Source organism: Thamnophis elegans, chromosome 3 (genome assembly GCF_009769535.1).
Source record: "Thamnophis elegans isolate rThaEle1 chromosome 3, rThaEle1.pri, whole genome shotgun sequence".
Taxonomy (NCBI): domain Eukaryota; kingdom Metazoa; phylum Chordata; class Lepidosauria; order Squamata; family Colubridae; genus Thamnophis; species Thamnophis elegans.
Genome location: NC_045543.1, coordinates 126,587,894 through 126,608,847, shown reverse-complemented (window position 1 = coordinate 126,608,847; position 20,954 = coordinate 126,587,894). Strand labels below are relative to the sequence as shown.

Here is a 20,954-nt window from a genome sequence, read left to right as displayed (position 1 = left end):
TTTCAAAACAAGAGAACAAAAAGAAGGAGGAGTCACAAGGGTGAAGAAAAACAGACCCGAGGAAAAGGTGAAGGGCAGCTGAAGATGTGGCTGAATAATAAGATGGAGAATCGACAGAGAGACCTTTTGACTGAATGTGAAGAAATAAAGAAACTGCAGGGACTTGCTCAGACAGATACCAAGAGTCAACATTGATGCAAAGGTGAAAGCTAAATAAATAAAGTAAAATGAGAGAGAGACAGAGACAGAGAGAGTCAGAGAGAGAGGGAGGGAGGGAGAGAGAAAGAGAAAGAAACAGAGACAGAAAAAAGGAGATGGAAGAGGAAGAGGGAGGGAGGGAGGGAGGGAGGGAGGGAGGGAGGGAGGGAGGGAAGGAAGGAAGGAAGGAAGGAAGGAAGGAAGGAAGGAAGGAAGGAAGGAAGGAAGGAAGGAAGGAAGGAAAGCAATATTAGAAAACTAGGCTCAAACTGGGAATGTGAAGAGCTGTTTTTAGCAGAATTAAAATGTTTTTTGGCATTTTTGTGGAGTCAGTATTGACTCCTGGTGATTGCTTGGACAAGTCCCTGCAGTTTTCTTGGCAAGGTTTTTCAGAAGTAGGTTGCTATGGTCTCTTTCCTAAGAATGAGAGAGAATGACTAGCTCAAGGTACCCAGCTGACTTCATAACTAAAGCAGGACTAAAACTCACAGTTTCTCAGTTTCTAACTTGGTTTCCCAACCGTTACACCAAACTGGCTCTCATTTTTGGCACTACCAAATATAAAAAGAGAGAGCAAAACTGTTTGGGCTGTCACCCCTCTTTTGTAAGCTTCTCTTAAGAAAGAAAAAACAGTGCCAGGGACACAACTGCTATGAACCAATCATTTGACTACAATTGCAACAGGTAAGGTTACAATAACAGATGATGCTTCTATTAATGGTCTAATTTCCTTCACAGAGCTCAAGACGGTATACATAGAATTCAGAGCAATCTCAAAGTGAGGCTTCCTTAATATCAGCAAATTTGATGAGGCCTCCTTAATATCAGCAAATTTGATATATCACATATCCTGTGATGCTGAACCTATGGCATATGTGCCAGAAGTGGCACACAGAGCTCTCTCTGAAGGCACCTGTGCCATCGCCAGATGCTCTTCTGGTTTCTGGAATGCACTTGTGTGCCAGCCAGCTGGTGTTCACAGACACCTGAGTGCTGGAAAACAGCCTGAAAATGCCCCCAAAAAATGCCCTCCAAAAGACTGTTTTCGGTCTGTTTTTTTGGCCATTTTTGGGTCCGTTTCCAGATCTGTTTCCGGGCCATTTCCAGGCTGTTTTGGGGGGCCATTTGTGGGCTGTTTCCAGGCCACTTTGGGGGCTGGAAAATGGACGGAAAAGAGCCTGAGAAACGGCCTGAAGATGGCCCCCAAAAAACCCTGAAAATGGCCAAAAAAGGAGGCATGCGCATGGAGGTCAGTTGGTGTTCACGAGCACCTGAGCGCTGGAAAACAGCCTGAAAATGGCCCCCAAAATGATCAAAAAAGAGACTGTTTTAGGGTCGTTTTCCAGGCCGTTTCTGGGCTGTTTTAGGCCATTTTGGGGGATGGGAAACAACCTGAAAACAGCCCAAAAACAGCCTGAAAATGCCCCCCAAAATGTCCTTAAAAACAGTCTGAAAACATCCTGAAAAACAGCCGAACCCTAGTTTGGGTTTCTAGTGCTCCGGCAAGTGCGCATGCATGCACATTCCAGTTTGGGCACTTGGTGCCGAAAAAGTTTGCCATTAGTGCCCTAAGATAGACCCCTGGACCAAAGTTATTCATTAGAAGTGATGGCTCCCATAAGGGAATCAAAGATTATCATTGTTCTATAAGGAAATGACTTTTAAAGTTATCTGCTGTCTCACACACGATTTTGTATAAAGCATAGATCAGATTTGCCTGTGTTGAATGTCTGGAGGTGAGAGGGATAGGAGATTACCTGTCTCTGGAGACTCAACACATGAAACTGTTCCTCGGCTGTCGCTATAATCACCACATCCAAACTAACATTGCCAGTGGAAACATTTTGCAAGCGCAGCCATATCCACAGACCAGTTCCAAACCCACCTAGGAGTTACCTCAATTCTTTTTTCATACTTCTCTCCTTTGATGAGACGATGGACGTAGATTTTGGGGACATGGATATCTTCAGGGTGAAATGACCCTACATCAACAATTTCTTCTACCTGAAATAATAGAAAGATAAGAAAGATAAAGAAAGAATTTAGTGCATTATGCCACATGATTTCGACAAGAATAAGGAGAGTGCAGTTTTCCCTTATTTAGCCCTCTCTTCCAGATGTGCTAATACTACAATGCCGAGAAATATTAGCACGGATTCCTAGCAAGTTCTGCTTGCTAGGAATTATGGGATTTCTCAAACTGGCAGCCCGCAGGCTGGATGCATCAGGCACAGGCCACGCCCATCCCAGCTCCACAAAGGTAAAAAAGTCAAGTGACATCACATGACGTGATCAAGCTTGACACCCGTGGGCTACCAGATAGATCTGAAGTCAGAGATCTAGCTAAATATATTGCAGCAATGGGGCACCATTCAATTTTATAAATGTTCAGTTGAAATTCTATGCATTTCTATTGTGTTCAAGTGCTTTTGGTTAGGCACCAAATGCCTATTATTCTTGGCACCATTTTCTTTTTTCACATTCATTCTATTTAAAGATCTTTATATTTCCTTATTTTTAAATCTTTTTAAATGATTTTTTGTCCTGCCTATTAATTTCATAAATAACTCGAAATGGCGAACATATCTAGTATGTTCCTCCTCCTATTTTCCCCACAAGAACAACAGCCCCCTGAGGTGAGTCCAACTGAGATAATGTGACTGGCCCAGCTGGCACTCACAACTAAATCTCAGTCTCCTAGTTTCTAGGCCAGTTGCATCACCATTAGACCCAACCAGATCTCTTTTCTAGTTCTTTCCCAACTATTTCCCTTCTATTCCAATGACTGCAGTGTCAATTATACATGCGTGCTTCTTCATAACAGCAATCATATATGGTTTATTATGAGTTAAATGCTTATCAGTTTGTATCTGGAAATTTTGAAGGTTCTTAACCAGTGGTGGGTTGCAATTTATTTTACTACCAGTTCACTCGTGTGCACTCACATGATGCTTCTGCACATGCGCAGAAGCATCCGGGCAAGTGGGCGGAGCCTCCCGCCGCCACCACTACCGGTTCGCCCAATCCGGGGCGAACTGGCAGCAACCCACCTCTGTTCTTAAGCTCTTTATTCTCAACCACTTTTTCAATATTGCAATTCTACCAATTCTTTCCATTTAATTTATAATTAGGTAATAACTTCCAATGAATGATTCCAATGAATGAAAATGGCCTCTTTATTGTGTCTTTACAGATATACCACCTGTACCATATTCTTACTTCCATACTTAAGTGATTTAAGACTACAATTGGGACCAGAATTTCAACAAGTGCAAGTGTCAGAATTCAGGAAAAAAAGGTCACAAACAACAATCACATGACTTCAGGATGCTTCAACTAGTCCTAAATATGAGCCAATTGCCAAGTACATATTTGCAATCATGCAATCCTGGAAGTGGGTGCAAGTATAGATTCTAAGTCACTTTTCCCAAGGACGTCATAATTTTGAACTGTTATTAAGGGATCAGTAGTTAGTTGAGAACTACCTGTACTGGGTTGTTCTTTCCCCTTCTCCTTCTATTATTACTTTAAAAGACCTTTTACAAAGTGCCTTCCTCCACCATTGTCATGTAAACGAACCTATAAGCTTTCTCAGGAAATTAAAAGATGAGCAGCTAGAACCCAGTGCTTTGAAGGATACTAAAGTGTTCCCCCCCCCAAAAAAAAAGTAAGATAGCCAGAGCAACCTATGGAGGACAGGTGTCTAGAAAGGTGGCAGAAAGCAGAAAATGTGTCTTGTAACTGAAGATCCTAAGACTGTGATGATGAACCGATGGCACATGTGCCACAAGTGACACGCAGAGCCCTCTCTGCAGGCACACAAGTCATTGCTCCAGCTCAGCTTCACCGCGCATGCGCGCATGCCTCCCACTGCCAGCTGGTTATTAGATCTCTGCTGTGCATGCATGGGGAGTGGGGCACATGCAAGAGATGCGCACACATGTATGAGGTTTGGGGGCCACATGTGCATGTGTGGGGATCACGCACGCATGCACAGGGGCAGGGTGCATGTGGGGGGGTCGTGCGCACATGCAGGGGGAGCACGGGGTTGTTCAGGTGTGCGCATTGCATTATGGGTGCGTGCATATGCACGCTGTCAGCACGCAACGACCAAAAGGTTAGCCATCACCTAAGATCTTCACTTTGTTATATGGATAAATTCTCCCTGTCCTCTGCAGCAGCTTTCATAAGTGCCTGCAATGCATTTTCAAAATTTCAAACCCCTCTACCAGCTTTCAAAGGCTAACAAGCCTTGTTTAAGTTTTTAGTACTTGTAATAGCTAGATTCTCACTAACTTGGGAACTTGAGAAGGATTTGATGGCGGTTTATCTGATCAATTTTCATTTGGCAATCTCTAGATTCCTTTCTGTTTTTATCATTTTTGTTATAGTACATTTAATGCATGTTTTCTACAAATGTTTAGAAAAAATAATTGACAATAGGCTGCAGTCAGTAGGACACACATAGCAAACAGATGCACAGAAAATACATCTAAATTGAATGGGATGATTTGACCCAGAAATCCAACTGGCTTGATAAAGTTGTTTTATGCTAAATGTGCTGGCTAATATCATATGAATTAGATGAATTTATGGACTTTCTTTTTAAGTTGTTTTGGGATCTGAAAAATGTGCTTCCTATACATTCGTTTGGGAAGTAAATTCTTATAATTCTGGAAAACAAGTGAAGCCAAAACTAAGAAAAATTAAGATTGAACAAACTATGTTGTGTAAACACTGACCCTTTTTAAAGAATCTTCAAACATTCAATAAAAACTATGAAAATTCCAATATTTAGGTGAGAAGTGGAACTCATTCAATGCTGCCACACACCGTAATGAGATCCATTGTACCTCAGAGAGCAGAATAATAATGGAACAGGACAGCTGTTGCTAAGCAACCTGGGATACATTGCAGGATTTTTAATTACATTTATTTAATTAGTTATGGGTGAAAGAATTCTACACTGTGTAGAACCCGCATCCTCAAAATTCATCTTGAATCTGTCAAAACTTAAAGAAAATACAGACTTTTGTTTTTCTAGCTTCTTCCATTGACGAGGGTGGGGGGGGGAGGACACAATTTGCGAAGAACATAACGAAAGGAGAAGACAAGGGGAAGAAAACCAGAGTGGAGAGTGAAAAGAATAGAGGGAGTAGAGGCAAATATGGGGACTGAAATACAGAGTGCAAGAAGATTCCTGCTTTAAGTCTTCTTCAACCTGGTCCAGGTACATTGGGCTACCAATCCTGTAAGATCAACACAGACGAAGGGTACCAGTTTGGTGAAGACTGTTCTTAGTACTGTTTTTTATTCAATGTTACATCTTTCCGTGATCAAAGGCAGGAAGCCCTTTCCGCTGTAGGATTGGTTGAAGACATCAAAAGACCAAGCAAAAAGACCAGGCTATCTACATTCAATAGCCTCTCTTCCCAAGTGGTTCTCTGCTGCTGAATTTAATAGATGACAAGCTTTATAAGCAGATGTTCTATTTGACTCCATCCAGCCCTTCCTCCCCCATCGAGTTTTTCCTTAAGACTACATTTACAACATGTTAAGCCTTTTTGATGGAAGCACATAGTCATTTTCGATTAGATTCAGAAGCTAAGCAAGTTTGGGCTTGGTAAGGATTGTGTCAGTGTCCCAGTGTCAACCCTGAAGTTGGCTGAACTGTGGCCATTTTCTTTTTGTGTAGTTTCTAGGGAGGTTTGCCAGAGTTTGTTGCAGCAATCACATCCAGAAAGCACACACAGTAACTGATTCAGCAGGATTCATTAACTTCTCTTTATATATAATCTAACACCTGAAATAAATATAAAATACCAAAGGGAGGTTTTCCAACATGGTAGTAAATAAAAGCAAAACACAAGCAGAGGAGAGAACAGTTTCAGTTCAGAGCAGCAGACTAGTTTTGAGTTCTGCACAGACCCAGAGCTACAGAGCTAAGCCACACCCAGGCTCCGTGCTGTCTCATTGTTGCTCATACCGAAAATACTGTTTCCGTTTCCAAGCAGCCCTCATTGGCTGACCTTGTTACTAAGCCTTATTCCAGTTCATGAATTCTCTCTTACACTGACAAGGTTTCTTTTCTCATGGCTTCAGGGCTGACACAGCCTGGAGTGAAGAGGCTGAGAGGGGGGGAGGTGTAGAGATCAGTTGGGGTGTTGCAGCCTAAATAAAATTCTTTCCCCTGGGAATCAAGGGCGTCCATGCAGGTGTCTGCAGGGCAGAGACTGAAATAATCTTACAAATGAACTGTATGCTGATTGGATCGTGTGACTGAGACTCTGGCGGGGAGGAAATAAATGAAGTTTTACTTTTAATTGGGGGGGCAGAGTCAACTTAGAGCTGATTTTCCACCAGGAAGTTGCCAATTTGATATGTTATAATAAAATGTTCTTTAAGTAACCTGCCCGTCTTGGAGTTCTTACTAAATGGGATCTATTACTTGGAACCCTGAAAGCCAGGAGAAAACAAGAGACAACCATTCAGATGTGTCCTATTGCCATTAAGTGTCAAGTTCAACTTGAGAAAATCTTTCCATTACTTACAAGGTTGTTTTAGCTATATTGTCAGGCCTGGGAGCCATCTTTTGCATTGGATCTTTAGGCCTGCCACATTCAATGCCATGGGAAAATGGATGGGGGGAATTATATGGACTATGGGAGATATATAGTCATAATAACATTCCTTTCTCAGAGAGTCAAGGACATCCTGTCCTGCGCTTGGAGTGGTGTGACTGGGAGGCATCTCCAGTTGGGAAGGTTCCTGATTGGGTCATGTGATGGACATGTGGGTGCTGGGCAGGAGCTTGGACTTTCTTTTGAGTGGGGAAAACCTGGAAACTTTCAGATTCGGGTTTTCTCAGATTTGCAAATATGACATCTCTAATAAAATGAAACTTTGTGTGACCCGTCAAAACCGCGGACAAAATCGCGATCGACGAAAGCGCGCATGTGACGTCATCACAGCGCGACGAAAAAAATTAAAAATTGAAATAAAATTAAAATTAAAGCAAGCCGATTCACATAAAGGTAAGGGTTAGGTTTAGGGTTAGGGTTAGAGCGTTAGCGTTACGTTTAGCGTTAGGTTAAGGGTTAGCGTTAGGTTTAGCGTTACGTTAACGGTTAGGTTTAGGGTTAGATTTAGGTTTAGGGTTAGGTTTAGGGTTAGGTTTGGGGGGGTTAGGGTAAGGTTTTCGCTTTATTTTTACATTTTTCGATCACAGCGCGATGTTTTCGTCACGCTGTGATGACGTCAAATGCGCGCTTTCGTCGAGCGCGATTTTGTACTCCGCGGTTTTGTGGTGGAACCGAAACTTTGAGGAACTTCAAGCCTTGGAGTCTTATTTCATTGGGGGTGTTACTTGGAACCCTGACATATATTGTACTGTACCCCACTTAATTGTTTCTAGAGGGGCAACTATTAAATACATTTATAAAGAAAGAGTTAATAGAAACAGGATCGACATTCCTGCATGCAAAGGATAAAAGCTCAGGCTTCAAAAAAAAAAAAAGGAGCAATTCTTTTCTTGAAAACAAGGATTCAGCTTTTTAGGATTATATAAATGCCTCTGCTAATTCCCTTTCTGCTGCGCACAGATACAGTATCAGCATTTCCCCATTCTCTTCAACTGCTCAGCTTTAAATATATAGATACGTCATGCATCAATTCACCAAGGCCTGTAGGTCTTTTACATTTGTCAAACGAAAGCAGGGGGATACTGCACTCTCACATCTTCATCTCTTCCCAATTTTGCTTAAGGCTGTGCTTATGAAAGAGGATTTTGATTTTGATGTAAAAACAAAAAACAAGGGAAGAGGAGCCAACCATGTCTGAAGAAATTTGGTATGGAAGAAGATGCCGCAAACACAACAATCTCATTCCCTCAAAAAGCTGCAGAATAGGGAGGATAAATCCTATTTAGCCCAAGAACCACTGCTGGGGCTGGGAATAACTTTTCGGCCTTACCTCCACCACTGTTGTTCTGGCAGCTTTACACATAGGCTGGTTGAAGTTTCTCGCAGTTTTCCTGTTTGAGAAGAAAGAGGGCAATGTATGCTTAATAGAGCTGCAGTTATCATTTTCTATAATGTCAAGAAACATTGTGGTTAGTCGCAAAGTCATGTTCGACCCATTGCGACCCCATGGACAATGTTCCTCCAGGCCTTCCTGTCGCCTAACATCCCCAAGAGTCCATTTAAGCTCCCGCCGACTGCTTCGGTGACTCCAAGTAACATTAGGAGAACAAAATTCAGTGTATAATCAATTCAGAGTTGAAAGTGGATTGGCCTTCAGGTCCAGAAATCCCAACCAAAGCAAACCCACTTTGCTATCTAGCTTCTGTTTGAACATAGCCAATAAAAGGACTTCCCTTTGTCCTTTCAGTTTACCAGTTTACAGAGTCAACATCAGTGTTGGGATTCAGCCAGTTCGCACCTATTCGGGAGAACCGGTTGTTAACATCTAAGCAGTTCGGAGAACCGGTTGTTGGAAGGAATCTCATTTTGTTTTTTTCCCACTTTACAGGGCTAATCCTGTAAGGAAGGTGGGAAGGAAACATTCTGGTGTTGTTTCTAGCCTAATCTTTATTGACCTGCTTACAGAAACTGCTTCTCCGGTTAACCATTATTACATTGTAACAGCTAAGGCAAAGCACCCATCAACAAAGTGATGTTGAGTTGGCCACGCCCAGCCAGTCACATGACTGTCGAGCCACACCTACTCAGCTGGTCATTAGGGCAGATAACCAGTTGTTAAATTATTTGAATCCCAACACTGGTCAACATATTATCCCCAACAATCTGGATCCTCATTTTACCAACCTTGGAAGGATGAAAGGTTTGAGCCGGTGAGAATTGAACTGTTGGCAGTCGGCATAATTAGTCTGCAATGCTGCATTCTAAGCATTGCACCACCACGGCGCTTCAAGTTACTGAGCTGAGGAACACTGGTTTAGGGGGACTACTATGACTACAACATCCCTCCAATTCTTAATTCTGCTCTAGGTCTATTTACCAACTTGACATTATTATTATTTTTTTTTGGGGGGGGGAGGTTTTTATAACACCATCAGTAAAAAATGGTTCTCTGTTTCTGTTTAGCTAACTTTCTCTGTCCTGGATACACAGCCTTAAAATAATTGCTTTTTATCAAATGCTAGCATTGAATTCATATGAATGTCAGTGTTTTTGACAGCATATCTCCGAATGATGTCATGCATCTCTTTAATATTAAGAAAAGACTTAATGTTAAGGCAAGAATGTTACTTTTTTTAATAGTGTCTACAGCTTCACCTCTTGCAAAGCTGAAAGTTACAGCCTTCTACTGCCCTCGTGTGGTTTTACCTTTGCTTCCTGGGTTTGTTCAATACGGTAGAACAGAGCGAGGAGCAAAAACCGCAGGAAAGTCTTTGCTGTTCAAGAACAGCTGCAGACAGGCAGCACTGCCAACATAGAAGAAATAAACTACTAGAATAGGACAACCATCATCCTAAAAGGGGAAGTTATTTTAAACCCCTGCCTGTTGTGGCCTGTCAGCCGCCAGCAGAGCTGGCCACAGATTCGCACAGTGAGGAGGTTGAGGAGGAACATGGGCCAGTCCTGGAGCCTGGGGAAGGCTCCGATGAGGGGTCTGTGTCAGAGGCAGAGAGCGGGCCAGAGCCGTATGCCAGTTATCAGCTGTTGTCAGAGTCAGACAGCAGCGAGGCAAACGAACAGTGGGAGCCTGTTCCCAGTGTGCACATGTGCAGAGTTTCCATTTAAAGGGAAAAACAAAAAAGCAGGGGTCGATTTGGGATTATGGATGGCCGATGGATGCCCCCCACAGAGGAAAGAAAAGCAAAGCAAAAGGGGAGTGGAGTTTGCAGGAGACAATTAGTTCACTTAATTGGTTCATGACTCTCCGATACTCCTTGCCAAGTTTTGCAGATATCGGCCTGCCAGCTCTCCAAACCAGATAAGGTGTGTGACTGTAAATCCTCCTTTGAAAGACTTTGCTAGCTGTGAATGAGCAGAATTCACTGTAAATTAAAAGGGGTTTTTGCCGGATCAAGGAGTTTGTTTCATGCTCTTGGGAAGCCTCAGTCAGAATACTGCCCTCATTAGTCATGATGAGCAGGAAGAGGCTAGCTTTGCTATATCATCTTTCTTCCTACAGCCCCTTTTTTGAAAAGCAGCCTCACTACACAGAGACAGAAGCTCCTGTGTTGCTTCAAAGGATTCTGGGACATAAACTAGGACAGGAATGCACAACCTTCTTCAGGCGGTAAGGGTTAGGGTACACAAACCTAATTTTGGAAATGGTGTGGAAGGGGAAATCAGCTGCGAAAAAAAACCTGTGAATTTTTGGTCGGAACCTGATTTGGTCGTCGTCAGAAGCGTTCATGACCAGAGGTTCTACTGTTCTTGGATTCTCAATGGTAGGTCAGTGAATCTTCTATATATAAAAAAATGGCTCTGTGTGTGTGTATGTATGTTAAGCATAACTCTGCAGCGCCTCGAGCAATTTCAACAAACTTGCTACAGGGATGACTTACTCTCCGGAAAAAAATATTGTGGGGTTAAGACATCCCTAAAACCCCTCGGTGTGTGTCTTCTGTTAAGATACAGCTTGGTGTGCCTTAAAATGAATTCTACTGTACTGCCATAAAATGTACAGCGCAGTGAAGTTGCCATGATAATGGCTTCACAGTACTCCACAAGGGGGCTCCCTCTGGTAAGAGGGAAAAGCATTAGAAATTACGTTCAGTCTGGACATTTTCTCCCTATAAATAAATACCTGGGCAATGCCAGGTTATCCCCTAGTACATTCTAAAGATGAATGAAACTCGGATGCAGAAATGATCAGGCTAAAATGGTAGTTCTCAAACCTTTCCTCATAACAACGACCTTGTGAGGTGAACTGCTGGGCTGAGAGAGAATGACCAGTCCAGCTTTCATGGCTAAGGAGGGACCTGAACTCACAGCCTCCTGCTTTCTTACCTGGTGCTTTAACCACTAGACCAATTTGGGTCTCTAGTTTGCTTAATGACCTTAATTAATGATTTAATTACTGTAAAAAAAGTCATATAATTGAGTTGGTCATATGATGACCCTCTTTATGAGCATCATAACTTGCAGTGATAATGGGAAACTGTCATTACAATCCTAAGTCAAAGACCGCCTGTAATTTTCTTCTAATAAATGAACAATATTTCCATTTAATATCAGCTTTTAGAAAGAGGCTGGGGTTTTGGAAAGATCTTGAAAATTTTGGAGAACTGTTTGCAGTTCTAGGGCTTTAGACTCTGCACTCAATACTACAATATACTGCTGCTGTTTCTTTTCTTTTCTTTTAAAAAATTATGGTGACGTTCTTTTTTGTTTCATTTTTACTGTCTTTTAACACCTCACATTGTCCTAGTTGGGGACTCAAAATCTTTTAAACTGGAACTCAAAATATATTATTTGAGCTGAACAACTGGGCCTCCCCTGTTGTTGCATGTAATTAAAAGATGCATTCTAACAGAAACAACAACAAAAAATTCCCCTAAGCTATAGAATGTTCCTATTTCCCAGAAAACTCTTTGAAAGCAAAGTTAAAAACATGCTTGCTCTGTGAACATGCCATACCTGAAGATAATATTTCCAGCACGATCAGACTTCCATGCCTTTACTAACGCAAAATCTCCTGTAATTGATTTCTCCATAATGTAATGCCGACCATCAAATTCCCTCACCTTTAAAAAAAAATTGGGGGGGGGGTTAAGAAATTTTGAAAAAGTTTGCTCTCTTTAAATTATCAACTCACAGTACAATTTAAGATGCTCTTCTTTGAGCAAAAACGAAATGGAGTGAAGATACCATTGACAGTAATGAAAACTGGAAATCAAAGGTGCAGACTGAATAAAATCAGAAGCACAATATGATCTGCAGAGTGGATTTATAATCTGTTTAATGGATTTATAATCTGTTTAATATATTGCACTAAATTAGGACTTATTCCACTTTGTTTTCCTGAACAGGCCTCAAATCATCCTATCCAGAAGTTCGGACCGGTTCAGCCGTGTAGGTAGTAACTCGGCCGGCCACGCCTCTGAACAGGTTCTATTGGCAGCGCCATAGGCATAGCCATTTTTTCTTGCTTTTGCACATGTGCAGAAGCAATTTGTTACTACTGCACAAGCGTGCATTGAGTGTGTGCACGCCCAAAGCAAACCGGCAGTAACAGAAGCCAGAACCCATCCCTGATGCTATCATGTTACTGGCAAAGTGAGTTACGTCCTGAATCTGCCTTAACTCTAAAAAGTTTCCAAAAGGCTTGTGCCCACCCCCTCATTCACAACATTATTCAAATCCCCAGGAATGTTACCTCTCTTGGCTCACTAGCCAGGGCAACAGTGCCATCGCTGTTGTATTTGATTGGAGACCCCCCTTCTTGCACTAACGTCCCATACCCCGTACTGGTGAAGAAAGCTGGGATGCCAGCTCCTCCTGCTCGGATCCGCTCAGCAAGGGTACCCTAGAAAAAACAAAAGGCTTAATGGCTGGCAAGACAAGACAGATGTAAAGGAGGCCTGTAACTCATAATAGTACATCAATTCTTTGACAATTCAATTCAATTCAATTCAATTTACTGAACTTGTATGCCGCCCTATTCCTGGAGGAACAAAAGTTGCTAAGGGACCTTTTCTTCTTTCCTAAGTCCACTGAGATGGCTCCCAAATACTGCAAGAGGATTTCCATAGAATACTCATTCCTAAGAAATAGGAACAGAGATTGAAACTTTCTAATTTTTAATATTAGTTTATTACTAAGCAATAATAAAATAAGGTCAATGATTAGCAGGGTCAATCATCATCATCACCTTAATGTTACCAATATTTCATTTCTGAAACACCTGGCATGTACTTTCCAAACTTTTCTCCTTATTTAATGTTCCTTACTTGAAACTCAACATTAAGAAAACTAAGATCATGGCCTCCTTCCCTCTCAATTCCTGGAAAATAAATGGGGAAGAAATGGAGGTAGTGACAGATTTTATTTTACTGGGTGCCAAGATTACTGCAGATGGGGACTGCAGCCAAAAAATCAAAAGACGCTTAATCCTGGTGAGGAAAGCTATAGCAAATCTAGACAACATATTAAAAAGCAGAGATAATCACCATGCCAAGTGCATAAAGTCAAGGCTATGATTTTCCCAGTTGCAATGTATGGCTGTGAAAGTTGGACCATAAGAAAAGCTGAGCGCCAAAAAATTATGACCTTTGAACTATGGTGCTGGAGAAGACTCCTGCGAGTCCCTTGGACTGCAAGGTGATCGAACCAGTCAGTCCTAGAGGAGATCAACCCTGACTGCTCTTTAGAAAGCCAGTTCCTGAAGATGAAACTCAAAATACTTTGGCTACCTAATGAAAAGGAAGGACTCACTGGAGAAGAGCCTAATGCTGGGAAATATTGAGGGCAAAAGAAGAAGGGGACAACAGAGGATGAGGTGGCATGAGCTTAAATGGACTCCAGAGGATGGTAGAGGACCGGAAGGCCTGGAGGAACGTTGTCCATGGGGTCACAATGGGTCAGAGATGACTTCGCAACTAACCCCCACCCAAAAAATTTTTTTTAAAAAAAACTATTTCCCAACTTATTATAGATTTTTTTCAGGCAAATTTGGCTTCTTTACCATGCTAAGTACAACACATTTCAAGTTCAATAGAAATATTCCCAGAGTCTGAAGATTTTGAGGAGAAGGCAGCCAGAGCCTGTCTGGCTGTGGTTAATTTATTTACTCAGTGTGGTTGAGCTAAGAAAAGATTAACTTACAAAAGGTGGTAAATATGAAATGAGCTTCTTATATTCTTAACTTTGGCATAGGAGGGAAGTTTGCCTGGCAGGCAAGCAGTCTATCTTTTTCCAAAAGCTAGTTAAACGTGCATGAAGAATGGAGTGCAGTTCAGTCAAGCACAGCATTGCAAATACTTAAAGGATTTTTAAAATGCGACGTCATGCCAATGCAGAATGCAATTAAAAACATCTCCTACTTCTCCTACTCTTAACTAACTGGTACATGAGTATCTATGGTTTCTTAGTAGTATTTCAATACTGTGTTGTAATCATAGTGTGTCTGTAGCCTGGGTTCCAACATAAATCAGGCTTTAGGGTAGATTCAGAATCTGGCCAAAGACTAATCTAGTCCAGTTTCCTAATTCCTATAGTGGTGCAATTCAATACACTCCCAAGATAGGAAGTCTGTCAACCCCTCTTCAAAATGCCAGAAATGTGGAAAGCTGTCTGATCCTTACGGCTTGCAACAGACACAAAAGGACCATGCAATACAGTAGTTACACAACCAACATTTCAGTTTCTGATGTGGAAATCCTGCAACTAGAATGGAAAACCGAAGAGTTGGTGCCAATAATTATAAGGAGCCTTCCTCCAAAAAACAGGCAGTTCACATTTTACCTGTGGGGTAAGCTCCACTTCCAGTTCACCAGATAAGTATTGCCGCTCAAATTCTGCATTTTCTCCAACATAGGATGACACCATTCGCTTGATCTGTTTGGTCTGAAGTAGGAGTCCGAGCCCAAAGTTGTCTACTCTGCAGAGAAAACAGGGTTAAGGTTCAGAACCAAGTGATGGAAAATTTAGATTATGCCTACAATATTGTGACTAGAAATAAAAAAAAGAAAAAGTCGCACTGAGCCACAATTTAGTTCAACTGCAGCCTGTGAAATAAAATACAACTTGGCTGGCTTGTACAGTAAAAACCTTTTCAGGGTGTAGCAAAAAAATACTATATATTGGAAGAAGACTAGAGAATACAGAAAGTAAACTTCAGTAGACAAGAACAAATATGTCTGCTTTGTAGAGAAGGGTTTTTTTTATACTCAGCGTTGATTATAGCGTTGAATAGCCCAGCGTTGCACGCGTATTTATTTATAGGGAAGAAATGTCTGGACCAAACATAATTTCTAATGTTGGATTTTCCCCCTTACCAGAGGGACCCCCCTCGTGAAGTACTGTGAAGCCGTTACCATGGCAATTCCATTGCACTGCACAGCAGAAGCCATTTTATGGCAGTACAGTAGAAGCCATTTTAAGACACATTAGGCTGTATCTTAACAGAATACACAGCCCAAGGGGTTTTAGGGGTGTCTTACCCCACAATATTTCTTTCCAGGGGGTAAGTCATCTGTGTACCAAGTTTGGTTGAAATTGCTTGAGGCGTTCTAGAGTTATGCTGAAACATACACACACACATATCCATTTAGACAGATGATAGATAGATAGATAGATAGATAGATAGATAGATAGATAGATAGATAGATAGATAGATAGATAGATAGATAGATAGATAGATGGATGATAGATAGATGATAGATAGATAGATAGATAGATAGATAGATAGATAGATAGATAGATAGATAGATAGATAGATAGATAGAGCGAGCTTTATTTCAGGCCTTTCCTATCTCAAAACATGGGAAAATATGCCATCAGTTTTCAGCAACTATAGTCAGAAGTAGCTCTGAGGTCTGCAAGAATGGGGTGGCTGGTTCTCAAGTTATTGACTTCAACCTTAGACTATAAAACATGGTTTATGATATGAATTATAATGGGCATGGTTTCTATGGACACATAAGAACAAATCATATTTGCACACCATTCAAGAGACAATAAAAAAAGCTAAGAAGGAAACAAAAAGAGCAGAACACATCTTCCCCAGCAACCAACATTTCAAATAAGCAGGGATTAACACCAGACAAAGAATCAAGCAGAAAACAATTCCTAATCAAGGAGAAAAGTACACCTCTATCAATTCTGGCAGGGCAAGCTACTATATAAAAAATAGGGAACAAAGCACACGCTCACACTGATGATGTTATCTAGTAGGGTAATGAAACATCTGCAAACAAACAAGCACAGAAATCACCAAGGATTCTACAGATGAACCCTGAGCTACATACATGTTCTTCTATTGATTATGTAATTTTCCAGAATAACTATTCACATTTTATTACATATGTTGGCTTAACCTGCCTCCAACACATAAAAGCTTGTTCCATCTCAGATTGTGTACATTATTCTGTAATATTAAAAAGGGATGGGATGAATGTTCAGAAATTTTAACCTTTCTCAATCATGTGTCTTTTTTAGCATAGCTTATAACTTGAAATGTAGAAGAATGCTAATTCGCAACTTCTATATTTCAAAAACAAAGCTAAATTCAAGGGTGGTTTTTTTCCCAAATAAAAGAAAAAACTCAGTACTTTGAGGTATGATAAACCATTTTCATCAGCTTCTGATTTGTTTCCAGGATAAAATCAAAAGCTATAACACTGTTTTGGGACCACAATATCTGAAAACGAGAGAGATTTGATTGGTCTAGTGCAGGGGTAGTCAACCTTTTTATACCTACCGCCCACTTTTGTATCTCTGTTAGTAGTAAAATTTTCTAACCGCCCACCGGTTCCACAGTAATGGTGATTTATAAAGTAAGGAAGTAACTTTACTTTACAAATTTATAAAGCAGAGTTACAGCAAACCCCTACCGCCCACCATGAAAGCTGAAACGCCCCCTAGTGGGCGGTAGGGACCAGGTTGACTACCACTGGTCTAGTGATTTAGCTTCAAATTAGAATTCAAAAACTCAGCATTCTATTCCAGCCTTAGGCATGAAAGGTGGCTGGATAACTTTAGGGCAGTCATTTTCTCTCATCTCACAATCTCAGGCTCAGGTGACAAGCCAGTTAATCAACCAATGGACCAGTGGTGGGATTCAATTTTTTTTTACTACTGGTTCTGTGGGCGTGGCTTGGTGGGCGTGGCTTGGCTTGGCAGGCATGGCTTGGTGGGCATGGCAGGGGAAGGATACTGCAAAATCTCCATTACCACCGCACTCCAGGGGAAGGTTACTACAAAATCCCCAATCCCTCCCAATCAGCTGGGACTCAGGAGGCAGAGAATAGGTGAGGTTGGGGCCAGTCAGAGGTGGTATTTACCGGTTCTCCGAACTACTCAAAATTTCTGTTACCGGTTCTCCGGAACTGGTCAGAACCTGCTGAATACCACCTCTGCAATGGACTAATACACAGTTGATCCGGGGGAAAAGACGACCCTTGTGCACTTGGGAAGAAAATGCTAGGAAGAAAAATAAAGTATTTGGAAGTAAGCATTTTCCCCGAAGACTCATTCAATCCATTCTCCTGAATATTTAAAAGGAAGCTGACATGTTAGATTTGTTGAAAACATAGCAATGGAAACAGACCACTTTTCTCTGTGGAATCACTCCTTCTTAATAGACGATTATCTTTAAAAAGGGGGATCATCCTTCTTTCTAGTAAATGTAACGATTGCTGCTGTTTGTGTTTATTATTTTTAAATGTTTAATCTTATTTACTGCAGCTACACTTTCTCCTAAGAACTCTCAATAATAGCAACTGGCATGTTGTATAAATAAGGAAACCATGATGTAGCCCCTCTAAGCTCTTGCGGCCATTTTGAAGGAACCTTTGGCCCAAAAGCAGCCACAAGGCATTAGCCTACAGATGATCCTCAACCCAGGATCATAATTGGGACCAGAATTCCCATCGCTTGTCAAGTGTATTGTGCCTGGTTTTTATCACTTTTTTCCCCATGGTTTTTTAACAGGGGTGGGCTTCAAAAATTGTAGCAAGGGTTCCCTGTCCGGTGCTGGGCGGATGTGGCCATTGTGGGTGTGGCCTAGACAGCCTCCTGCACCATGGCTGGGAGGGCATTTTGGCCCTCCCCGGGCTTTGGAGGCTTTTCTCGAGCCTCCAGGAGGGCGAAAACGGCTCCAGAGGCCCTCTGGAGGCGGGAAACAGGCCCATTTCTGGCCTTCCCAAACTTCCAGAGGGCCTGTTTTTCACCCTCCCCCAAGCCTCCGTGCACGCCCTGCACTTATCTGCATCCAAAACAAGGGACTCCTGGGAAGGGTGGGCAGAGCATGGGGACTCCTTGGGGGGGAGGGTAGGCAGAGCCAGCCAGGAGTAGGATTTGGGGGTTCTCCAAACTGCACAGAATCTTAAGCTAGAGGTTCTCCCAAACCCCTGCCAACCCCCATCAGCCCATCCCTGGTTGTTAAATGAATCACTGTAATGGTTAGGTAAAATGCATCATTAAGCAAATCTGCCCTCCCACATTGACTTTGCTTGTCAGATGTCAGTTGGTAAGTCACAAATGGTGATCACATACCCCAAGATGCTGCCAACATGATAAGCACATTCTGGTTGTCAAGTGCCCAAATTTTGATTATGTGTCTATTTGGATCTGCAACATTTGCAAGTGTAAAGACCAATTGTACGTGGCTTTTTAAAGTGCTGTTGTAAGTTTGAACGGTTGCTAAATGAATAGCTATAAGTCAAGGGCTACCTATATTTGTACAAGAGAAACACGAGCTTCTTATTACAAGTATGAAATAACTTTACCCAGTTAATAAGATAATGTTATCACTTTCGTTATCCTCCTGCTGTTAATGGGTTTGTTCTAAGTTTGTGTATAATTTAAAGGTAAGGTTCCTCTCGCACATATGTGCTAGTTGTTCCCATCTCTAGAGGGTGGTGCTCATCTCTGTTTCAAAGCCAAAGAGCCAGCGCTGTCCAAAGATCATGTGCCTGGCATGACTAAATGCTGAGGGTGCACAGAACACTGTTATCTTCCCACCAAAGGTGGTCCCTATTTTTCTACTTGCATTTTATGTGCTTTCGAACTGCTAGGTTGGCAGAAGCTGGGACAAGTAACAGAAGCTCACTCCGTTATGTGGCACTAGGGATTCGAACTGCCAAACTAGCAATAGCAGTTAGACATATACCGCTTCATAGGGCTTTCAGCCCTCTCTAAGCGGTTTACAGAGTCAGCATATCGCCCCCACAGTCTGGGTCCGCATTTCACCCACCTCGGAAGGGTGGAAGGCTGAGTCAACCTTGAGCCAGTGAGATTAGAACTGCTGAACTGCAGATAACAGTCAGCTGAAGTGGCCTGCAGTACTGCACCCTAACCACTGCGCCACCTCGGCTCATCGACAAGCTCAGCATCTTAGTCACTGTCCCTAAGTTTGTGTATATCTTAGAAATAATGCCTTGAAAGAGTGATATGGATAAAGAAATCTGATTTTACCCTGGAATACAGTGAACATACCATTACCTATTCCTGACTTGATTAGGTAGAATTTTAAGAATTAAAGATTGGGACCTTCAAAAAGATGCAGTGGGGTGGGAGGGAAGCTTACAGTATTTTCTTGCCACATTATTTCCATGTAGATTGTTGAAGCCAGCCTTCTGCATCGTAATGCCTTCCAGATGTTATGAAGCTGTAATTGCAGATAGTCCTCAACCTATGACCACAACTGAGCCCAAAATTGCTAAGCAAGACATTTATTAAGTGAGGTTTGCCCCATTGTATGACCACATTTTATGTCCCACTTTGTTAAGTGAAGTTTTTAAGTTAGTAACACAGTTGTTAAGTGATTCTTTTCTCAGTTTTCCCATTGACTTTGCTTGTCAGAAGGTCACAAAAGCTGATCACATGACCCCGAGATATCAAAACTGTCATAAAGATGAGTCAGTTGCCAAGCATCTGGTTTTTGATCACAACCACGGGGATACTGCAACAGTCATAAGAGTGGAAAATGGTCATAAATCACTTTTTCTAGTGCTGTTGTAAATTTGAACGGTCACTACATGAACTTCTGTAAGTGAAGAACTACCTGTACATCACCAGAAGTAAGACAGGGCTACACAACTACCTATCTACCTCTGCATTTGTTTCTTAGACCCTCTGAATTATAAGAGCCCTAGCGGCACAGTTGTTAGAATGCAGTATTGCAGGCTAACTCTGCCCACTGCCCGGAGTTCATTCCTGACTGGCTCAAGGATTCCTTCCATCCTACGGAGATTGGCAAAATGAGGGCCTAGATTGTTGGGAGCAATATGCTGACTCTGTAAACTACTCAGAAACGGCTGTAAAGCACTATGAAACGGCATATACTGTATTTTTCAGTGTATAAGACGCACCTTCCCCCCCCCCCAAAAAAAGAGGGTGAAAATCTGGGTGCGTCTTATACACTGAATACAGCATTTTTGGCCTCCTGAAACCCCACCCCCTTCACAAAAATGGCCGTGCAGATGTTTTTGGAGGCCTGCAAACTGTTCCTGGGAGCTGGGGAGGGGAAAAACAAATGAAAATGTCATTTTGCCCCCCCCCCACCTCCAGCCCCCAGGAGCACTCTACAAGCCTCCTAAAGGCTATGCATGCCCTTTGGGGGGCAAAATTGGAGTCATTTCTGTGAAAAATTGGCTATTTTTTGCTCGTTTTTACCCCCACTCCAGCCCCCAGGAGCACTTTGCAGGCCTCTCAAACTCTCTGCATGCCCCATTTTTCACAAAAAAATGAGGCGTGCAGAGAGTTTGGGAGGTCTGCAGAATTTAAAAAAAAAAAATTTTAATTTACCTCTTCAAAATATTGGTGCGTCTTATATTCCGGTGCGTCTTATACTTCAAAAAATATGGTGAGTCTAAGTATTATTGCTATTATAGTCATCAAGGGAGGAGAGGAAACAAAGGTATCGGGTGTTAGCTGTTTCTCTTTTCATACTCATTATGCACACCATGTGCCATTCCTTCGCCTAGCAAGTGAAATCTGATATGGTCTACCAGCCAATGTTAAACTTCATTGTCACTTCTGTCCCAGCGCAGAGGTTGATTTCATCTTGGAAAATCTCCCAGGTTTCCATTTCTCAGGTTGATGCAGGCTTGTCAACAG

General features: G+C 41.9%; 1 protein-coding gene across 1 annotated transcript in view; it reads right to left on the bottom strand.

Annotated features, from left to right (window-relative positions):
- OXCT1 (3-oxoacid CoA-transferase 1) overlaps nucleotides 1–20,954 on the bottom strand; it is an 80,893-nt gene that overhangs the window by 37,636 nt on the left and 22,303 nt on the right. The window contains exons 4-8 of the mRNA XM_032214461.1: nucleotides 14,637–14,772; nucleotides 12,550–12,699; nucleotides 11,811–11,917; nucleotides 8,170–8,230; nucleotides 2,095–2,202 (exon numbers count right to left, since the gene is read on the bottom strand). Coding sequence (XP_032070352.1) covers nucleotides 2,095–2,202; nucleotides 8,170–8,230; nucleotides 11,811–11,917; nucleotides 12,550–12,699; nucleotides 14,637–14,772 — 562 coding nt within the window. The remainder of the gene's footprint in view (nucleotides 1–2,094; nucleotides 2,203–8,169; nucleotides 8,231–11,810; nucleotides 11,918–12,549; nucleotides 12,700–14,636; nucleotides 14,773–20,954) is intronic.